General features: G+C 33.8%; 1 protein-coding gene across 2 annotated transcripts in view; it reads left to right on the top strand.

Annotated features, from left to right (window-relative positions):
• Positions 1 to 5758, top strand: part of LOC107622871 (DNA polymerase I, thermostable) — a 7587-nt gene extending 1829 nt beyond the window's left edge. Inside the window, exons 5-15 of one of the 2 annotated variants that reach the window (XM_016324931.2) lie at positions 84 to 102; positions 654 to 707; positions 1485 to 1612; positions 1692 to 1760; positions 2284 to 2369; positions 3197 to 3306; positions 4154 to 4204; positions 4310 to 4368; positions 4790 to 4834; positions 4965 to 5039; positions 5436 to 5758. In XM_016324931.2, coding sequence (XP_016180417.1) covers positions 84 to 102; positions 654 to 707; positions 1485 to 1612; positions 1692 to 1760; positions 2284 to 2369; positions 3197 to 3306; positions 4154 to 4204; positions 4310 to 4368; positions 4790 to 4834; positions 4965 to 5039; positions 5436 to 5555 — 816 coding nt within the window. In that variant the 3' untranslated portion in view covers positions 5556 to 5758. The remainder of the gene's footprint in view (positions 1 to 83; positions 103 to 653; positions 708 to 1484; positions 1613 to 1691; positions 1761 to 2283; positions 2370 to 3196; positions 3307 to 4153; positions 4205 to 4309; positions 4369 to 4789; positions 4835 to 4964; positions 5040 to 5435) is intronic. The other variant, XM_016324932.2, reaches the window with a different exon arrangement.

The raw sequence follows: 9447 nt of genomic DNA, 5'->3' as shown, positions 1-9447 counted from the left end.
CTCATTATTTTCATTCTTATTCTTTTTTTGGTGTTTACTTATTATTGTTACTGCTGATATAGTATGGCTTCTTTTGTGTGCAGGTGGTGTTTGACCATGATGGTGAGTTATAAAGTTCTTCCTGTATATTTGTTAGTATCTTTGACTTTTTGTCTTATATTCTCCAAGCTGACAAAAATGTATCTTTGTTTTCTTTAGTCACTGGGAACTATTTTATACATTTTCTACTGAGGTGTATGCTCACTTGAATAATAAATTCTGAAATATCGCAGCTCCTGCTTTTTTTAACTTTGGGTAAATCGCAATTTGTCTTTTAGGCTAAAAAGTAACCGAAAGGAACTTTTTCTATTTAGAAACATTGAATAAGTACTGTTTGATTGCATGACTTTCCACCAAGTTCTTGCAGTGATAGTTAACAATGTTGTGTTTAGATAAAAGTTATTATGATCAGTAAAGAAAGTATCTTAGGAGGATTATTATCTTCATATTTAGTGTAGATTTCTTCTAGAAGTTGACATCTGGCCCTTTCAAAATATTTTGAAACATACATCATTTAGTTTTTCTTTCTTTCGAGAAGCTAACTTGCATTTCTCTGGTTCATTGGCTTGTAAATTCCCCCTCAGAGTCTAATAAAGAAAAACTTTTCGTTTCAGGAATTCCTTTTGGTCATTCTACTAATTCATCAAAACACTGTTTTAACGCAAAAGGTATGTTTGATTCTCAGTTTCAGTATTTTTGCATGATGAAATTGGATACAAGAGCAATACCAATATAGGACTTTGAACCCCTCTTTTTGTTGTTATTCATGGACAAGAACAGAGTTACTAAAGTTCCCAGTTATTCTCAAAAAATAATTCAGCTTTACATTTGTATTCTTGACTTCAAGTACGGTGTTCTTTCATCTGTTTCCCCCTTCTTCCAAAAAGACAACACTCCTCTAGGTCCCTCCATGTATGATACTAAATGTATATTTAGTGGTTTTTATGGAGGTGATCTGTCTGGTTTTGTTCATCACAAAATTGGAGGTAAACAAGATAATGATCTCAAGCTTTCGGTAGATATTTCAAGAAAACTTGGTTCCAGACTTTGTTGGATTCAATATTTTTCTGTTGTATTCTCAAGCTAAATTAGTTCAGCATAAATGAGGTAGGCTGAGGCTGGTTTTTCTCATATTTCTATTTCTTTCTTGAGCTTCATTGAAAAGTAAGGACCTCAATATCTATCCATTTTTCATAGTATATGCTATTGTGTGGTATGGCATGGCCTTGATCTTTTATTCTGTTCAGATTTCCACTTTGGTTCTTCACTTCAAATTAGGCTGGGCAAGCAAATTTTTCTTTTGTGGTGTTCTTATGACAATGAGTACCTGATTATAACATTTTTATTCAAACTTTACCTTCTTCGAAAATGTCTTACTATAAAGCTTTTATCTTTTTAAAGTTTCTAATTGCATTTCATCATAATCTTTTCTGCACTATTTGAAGGTCAGAATTTCCGACACAATCTATACCCTTCCTACAAGAGCAATCGCCCTCCAACTCCTGATACCATTGTTCAGGGACTTCAGTACCTAAAAGCCTCCATCAAGGCAATGTCCATCAAAGTCATTGAGGCAAGTACATGTTGCAGATATAAGTTGGTCATGGATTTTAAGGATATAATACAAATGATATAAATTTTTTTGAAAACAGGTTCCAGGTGTTGAGGCAGATGATGTGATTGGAACATTGGCCTTAAGGAATGTTAATGCTGGGTATAAGGTGATGTTATTAATTGTTGGGGAATATAAAGAATGACTCTATCTCTCTTTCACACACACGCACACATTGATGCAACTTCTTCAGATTTGACAACATACTAATCTCTTTGCTATCACAAGAAAATAAAAATAAAAATGACAATACATTAATCTCTTGAGAAAATGGAAGTGTAATCATTTGGTTTTAAGTCTGTATACTTATTATTGAATAAAATCAATGCTTAAGACATATAACAGCAGATTATTCTGATTTCTGAATGTTAACATAATGTACAGGCACAGACCAAAACCTAAAGTTGCAATCATTCTGACATGCTAGCAATCTTCTCCTTATCAGGATCGAAAAAAAAAAATCATTATCATAATTATTAATTAGGGCCTTTTTTAATTTCTTTTTGTGCTATATACAGAATGTTGATTGTTGTGTGAGAAGACAAATGCATGACATATTGCTTTCCTTATGGAAAATACCCTTGCTGATACTACTAATTCACTGATGATTATCTGGTCTTGATGAATGGTAGGTACGAGTTGTCTCCCCAGACAAAGACTTTTTTCAGATTCTGTCTCCTTCATTACGCCTCCTTAGAATTGCTCCACGAGGAGATCAGTAAGTACCAAAGATGATTTTCTCTTCTCTGTTACGTGGTAGCTAATCTGCTAATGATCTATGCAATGACAACAAATGAATGAGAAATCATTCATGAAAGGGTTTGACCTTTTTTCCCGTCCCTCTTAACATCTTATCTGTAAAAATTACTTTACCAAAATAACAAAATTGAAAAGGATAGAAACCTATTTTAATCCACCTCCTGCAATCCTCTGTTGCAAAATGTAGCTGTTTACTAGTTTTTAAAAATCACCTCTTGACAGTTGTGTGAACTTTCATAAATAAGTAAATAAAAAGCTGTATTACAGGTATTGGATTGTTGCTGGATGTTGAATAATAATTCAGCAATATGCTTCCCCTTAAATCAAATTTGAATATTGCAACAAGTTACTGCAGAAATAGTTAAGAACTTAATATGCTTCCCCTTTTACTGGGATTGTAGTAGAAAGAATAGTATGAGGGATCTGGTTTTCTTATTTGAATGATAAACTGGACTAAAGAAAAAAGTTTCAAGGATGATTTAGAATTTAATTAAGAATTTTCTTTAAAAAAGAAAGAATGGTAGATAATGTAAATACAACCACAAAAATCAAGAAAAGATCTCAAAAAGGTAAAAGAGGAATTTTTATTTTATATTTATATTAATATGGGAAGCATGACCTACCAATATGAGGGCGTCATCTCTGATAAATGGATCAGAGCAAATAAGATGTTTCGCTTTTTAGAGTAAGTATTCCTTGCCCTTTAATTTGTTTCTTGTTTTTTACTTTCACAAAGTACAAAGTAGCTTACTCATATGTTCAATTTTAATTATTTCCGCCATTTAGGATGGTTTCATTTGGAGTTGAGGACTTTGAAAAACGATATGGAGGTCTTAAACCATCACAGTTTGCAGATATGGTTGCACTTTCCGGTGACAGATCTGATAACATTCCAGGTTATTTTCCCTTCTCCATGTTTACATCATTTGTTGAAGTGTGAAAAGGGAAATCAAACGGGTTTACTGATAGCATGGGAGTCTTTTTGACTTTGAGGATACGCTTAGGTTCTTATTAGTCGCATTTTTTTTATAAGATTATGATGTTTTTTATTTTAAAGTCTTATAATGTTAGCAGTGTTAGTACTAGTCACACTATACTCTAGATTATGAGTATAAATAATGGTACCATTACTGCATTATCTTTTTTGTAAAACATATTTTATCTTCTCTCTTTATTTCTCTATAAGTTCAATGTGACAATAATCCTATAACATCACTTAAAAATTAAAAAGAACGTGAGGAAGTTACTTATTGCAGATGATAGACTTGCTGAAGTTTTAGCAGGATGGTTCTTAAAACATGATTGACTTGCTAAGTGGTGCTTAACTCTGCTAATGATAGTATGAAGTTGACAATTTTTTTTCAACTTTGCTTCTTATTTTGATTGTACCTGACTGGAAATAAATAATATAAGCGATGTTGGTTCACTGTTTTTTTGCACCATGTCTTGGCATATTTTTAATATGAATTTTTCATTCTAATTAAGATATATAAGGAAATAAAAGTAGCAGTGAATCATCCCATTCTACAAGGAATCTCATTCTTATATTCTAGGGTAATTTCTATATTGTGGAATCAAGCTCTGGGCTGGAATTTTCATTCCTTCTCCACTTAATGAATCATCATTGCTACAGAATATAGACAGTAGACAAGAATGGGTTACTGTCCTTTCCAAGTATTCACGTATAACATATAAGCTTCTGGAGTTAAGTATTTGACACAAAATAGTACTTTGTAAAAGCAGGAGTCAGCGGGATTGGAGATGTTTATGCTGTGCAATTGATCAGTAAATTTGGTAAGGTTCTAAAACTCTCTAGTACAGATAGGATTGTACTTTCTTATGCTTATGAATGTATTTCTTAAGTCATATTTCTTTGCTTTGCTTTGCTTATATGTGCAGGCACATTGGAGAGGTTATTGGAATGTGTTGATCAAATAGAAGAGGATCGCATTAGAAAGGTATTCCTGATCAATTATTATGCTTATATGTGTAACATTAAAGTTGCACTAGTGATGGTTATATTGGTTTTGGAACTTGTGTCTGGTTCAACATGATAAACAAGGTTTCTTGATGCAATTGGCATCTGAATGTAATTATAACCTTGTCTGTTACGATAATAAAAGGGCAGCCCGGTGTGTAAACATCCCGCATTAACGTAGGGTTCGGGGAAGGGTTGCACCCAAAGGGTGTAATTTACGCATCCTAACCTGATAATTACATCAGTGGTTGCTTCCATGACTTGAACCCATGACCTTGAGGTCACACGGAGACAACTCAACGTTGCTTCAAGGCTCCCCTTCAACCTTATCTGTTTCTATATATGATAATAATTGGCATCTGGATCTAATATTGTCATTTCATTTGCCATTTCCCTTGTAGACGTTGATTGAAAATGCTGAGCAGGCACGCTTAAGCAAGGAACTGGCAAGCATCTAGATCTCTGATATTTTCTTTTCTTCCTACACTTTTCTTGTATATTTTATTTTTCCTTTTCCAGATCTGCATGTCCTGTATTCTACAAGTTTATATATTACAGCTTGATATTATGTGACAGGCATTGTTGCGTTCTGATCTTCCATTCTACATGGTGCCATTTGCTACAAAAGATATCTTATTCAAGAAACCAGAGGTTTGTGGCATCAGAGTCGGTTTGAGTTTTAAATTTTACCTTTATATTTTTTAATTAGTTTATGGCATGTCTTTCAGTCCTATTGTGAACTCTTTTTTAAAGCCCTAATAATGGTGTGCGTCTTTCTTAAGGAATCAAATTATTATGTTTTTGATGGGAACAATAATTTTTTCCAGATTCTAATGCATTTCAAAATCATCAAAACTGTTTTATTTTGATTGCTCGACTTTGCAAAACCCTTTTTTATGGAGTTGAAAATGGGAAAACTTACCATTAAATTATTAGTTGCCCTTCAAATTCATAATTGAACACCATAATCATATGCATTGCTATAAACTCGAGTATATTAGTACCATGAATTCTTGCTTTAACCCGTGTAAAATAAATTGTGTACAGGACAATGGTAGTAAATTCAACAGCCTTTTAACTGCTATCAGTGCATATGCTGAAGGGTTTTCAGCTGATCCTATTATCAGGAGAGCATTTCATCTGTGGAGAAAGTTGGAATCAAGATAAATTTACCAAGTCATCAGGTTCTTTTTTATTTGTACCTATTTTTGTATAGAGCGCATTTGTTGATTACAACATGCCAATCCTGGAACACCATTAGTATTCTCGAGTGTATAGTAACTAGTAAGCGCACTCCAGTGATTGTTCTGCAACATATTCAACATTAGGTTTATCTAAAAAATTTAATTCATTCTTCGTAATTCATCTCATGGAGCTTTTTTTTTTGGTTAGATGGATTGGACAATCTCCAATCTTAGACATTTACAACATCACAAGCACACACTACACACTCGCACACGCAACATTTAACTATTTGGCCTCAGTCAAGTTTCAAACCCGGGTGCGCCACTAGACCAAAAGCCTTAGCTGCATCTCATAGAGCTGGTATGCACTCTTGTCCCCTTTTTTTCCATTGTGGGTATGCATTTTCATTTTTGTTAGCATTTTAGCTTAATATGGTAGAGAGGGGCACAAAATAGTTTGCCAAGAAAGTTTCTTGATGGTTTGTGGTTAAATTTCATTTGAGTTTAATTTGTATGCACAGGTGAATTTAAGGGTAATGCTACGGTGAAAAGTGAAATTTTGGTAAAAAATGGTAATTGTTTTTATTTTTTAGTAAAGAAAAAGTTCACCAGACAAAATTTATCATGGGCAATGTATGTGCTTTTTATAAATTTTGTAAAAAACTTTACTCTTCACCTAATTCAACTCTTCCCAAGAGAAATTTCTTGAATTTAAAGGCTTCAGGTTATGGTTCTATAAAATACCTCTTTTTTATTTTTGATTTAGCAAATTTTTTTTAATTTTAAATCCAGTTTAGTTTGCTCCCTTACAAAATCGAAAAGCAAAATTTTTATAGGGACCATTTAGGGAGTAATGATCCCTAATTTGAATAGACCCATGTCTAATTTTTATGTAGTCTATTCTAAAAATGCATTAGTAAATACCTATGAAGCACAGACACTTCGTTGAGTTACTGTGTCCGTGTGTCAGACACATTTCGAACACGACACTCACCGATACTCGTCCAACATACGTGTCTGCTGTATCCAATCGTGTTTTAATAAAAAGTAAAAAAATTCTTCTCCGGATATGCTTGGACACACCTAAATACCATCATGTGTCAGTGTGTCCGATCGTATTTTTAACATATATTCTTGAAATAAATTTAGATATAGTATATATTATTATTTATTAAAATAAAAATATTTTAAATACTTGATATAATTAAAATAAGATATTAAAAATAATTAAAAAAAATTAATTTATATTTTAATATCAATAAAATATCAAAATATCATTACGATTTATCTAAAAAATACTTTATATTTTATATGTATACGTGTCCCGTGTCTTATAAGATTTTAAAATTTGTGTGTCGGTATGTCTTATGTCTGTGTTAGTGTCCGTGCATCATAGGTGAATACTACTTTATATAAAAATATTCTTACATATTTTATATAAATCAATTCTAAAATATATGAACTTATTCAAACTTTACCACATCAAATGATGACAAATATTGACCTAATTAATTCTAAAATATATGAACTTATTTTAACTTTACCACATCAAATGATGACAAATAAAAAATATAAAACCATTTTTTTAATTCTATTCATTTACAAGTATACACAATTCGGATGATACCAAGGTTTCATTATCTTTGTTAAAACCTAAATAAATGATACATTGTTCATTTGAATGATGTTACTGAGGTTGCAAAAACCAAACTGGTCAATAAATCGATCGATCGACTGACTGGTTCAATAATTCAATGGTCGAATTGTGATTGTACTGGTTTAATTAAATATAAAAGAAAATCAAAACCCAATAGGTATTAATCATATTGCAAAAGAAAAAGCATTAGGAAGTTCTTTGGTGCCTATGATTGTGTTTAAATTGCCTAAAAATAGAGATAGAAGAAAATGAGATCTACTCTTTTATTTTTGAATTCTATGTCTAAAATTTAAACACTATAGAAAACACCAAAACTACTATATGAAACTAACAAATATCAACACCTCCTAAGCTTGCTCTCGAGTCTGGTATGGAGCCACATTGTATAAACTGCAAGAACTCAATCTCATTGTCCCACCACAAACCTCAAAATCAACACACCTAATCACAACAAAAGAAACAAACATAATAATCATATACGAGGCCACAATTGAGAAGGAATGTTTAAAGCACAATTCTCAACCAAATCAAATTGCATAGTGTTTCGAGAGTTATTTGAAATGGTGATTTGGGCCTGAATGTGAGGTCCAAATCCCTTGGTATGGCAATGTCTGACTTCTTTGGTGTCGAGATTCTACTTGTCCGAGTTCCTCGTGCAAGGTGGGAGTGGTACCTGCAAGAGACTCCGATACTTAAGTTAGCAAGGACTTTGAGCATGTTTTAGTAGAGTAGAACGTGAATATACCTGAGAGGTGACAGCTACCTGTTTAAGCAGGATAGCCTACCTTCCTTATATGGATGTCCGACCTCTTTTAAGAGGTCGAGTATGCTGCTGTAGGCCATCTTTTTTAGATAGGCCTTTTGTATTTGTTGAGCCTGACTTTTATTTATTGGGTTAAGGTATGAACAATGCCCTTGTTTGAGTCCGGATCTTTTTATGGGTCAGGCTCAAGCATCTCGTGCCTTCTATTTTTGATGTCAATCATGTTGTCATTGAAAGGTCAGGTTATCCAACATGTTTGAAATTTTCGAACATTGCTTTTTTAATGATGGGCGAACGTTACACGTCATTTTTTTCTTGGAATCCGTGTGCGTTTTGAGGAGTAAAGGAGCCGTTTGTGCTTTGTCTCTTATAAAAAGACTCTTCAACTCTTTTTCTTTCCTTTTCCTTATTTATGAAAAACTGCTTCATTTCCATTTCCTTTTCTTTCACAAAGAACTTCCCTGTGCTCTTCGATCACTTCTGCCGCTTCCAAGACTTCTTTATCTTGGACTCTGAAGGGTTTCGCTTTGCCGTCGTAAAGAGGAACGTTCGTGGTTCTTGCTGCTTTAGATGTGCCCCCTCTTTTTCCTGCGATCCCCATCGAGGTTGGTTTCTTTGCTTTGTTTTGAATATTTATCTTGTGCTCCTGAGTCTTCCTTGTGTATGTGTGAAGACTATGAAAAACTGTTTCTTATGCGGATATGATTCTTCTTTCTTTTCTTTCCTTTCTAAGAAATGCTTGAAATTGAAATCGAAATTGAAACCGCTATCTTTTTGTTGTTTTAAGGAAAAATGTTTGCTTTGAGCTGTGTTGTTTTTAACTGTCACCGTGGGTGTTATTTCCCGCAGATGGCGGCGTTGTTATGTGACAAGGTTGCATGGTAGGGACGTCATTTGATTGTTTTAGAGAAAATGTGGAAATGAATTTTGCTATTTTTGCTGTCTTTGCCCGACTTATTTTGGATGAGGTCCGACTTCTTTTTAGTGATAATTTTTTACTTTTGTATCTGTAGGTATAGCCTTTATGACTCGCTTTGTTCTTTCTAATATGTCGACCAAAGTCCCTTCTAGTCTTTGAGCTTGGGTAGATACTATTGTCCTTTCTTGTGTCCCTGTGATCGATAGAGAGTATTGTCACGAGTTTTGTTGGCATCATAGAATATGTGAGGACAAGGAAGACGAGAGAAACTGAGTTAGTGGCGTCCAATCCGGAACAGAGGGTGTGTTTTCCCCTTTTAGAGGACTCTGAGCGACCTTTCTTTTATGCTTACGACTGTTTCTTCACTCGTCTAAGTATCCGATTTCCTTTTACCGCTTTTGAAATCAATGTACTGTGGTCTTGCAACCTTGCCCCTTCTCAATTGCACCCGAATTATTGGGCCTTCCTGAAAATGTACCAGCTCCTATGTCAGGAGCTGGATGCTCCTATGTCAGGAGCTGGATGTCCGGCCTTCG

The sequence above is a fragment of the Arachis ipaensis genome, chromosome B10, assembly GCF_000816755.2.
Source record: "Arachis ipaensis cultivar K30076 chromosome B10, Araip1.1, whole genome shotgun sequence".
Taxonomy (NCBI): domain Eukaryota; kingdom Viridiplantae; phylum Streptophyta; class Magnoliopsida; order Fabales; family Fabaceae; genus Arachis; species Arachis ipaensis.
Note: the sequence above shows the minus strand (reverse complement) of the source record. Positions and strands in the feature narration are given on the sequence as shown.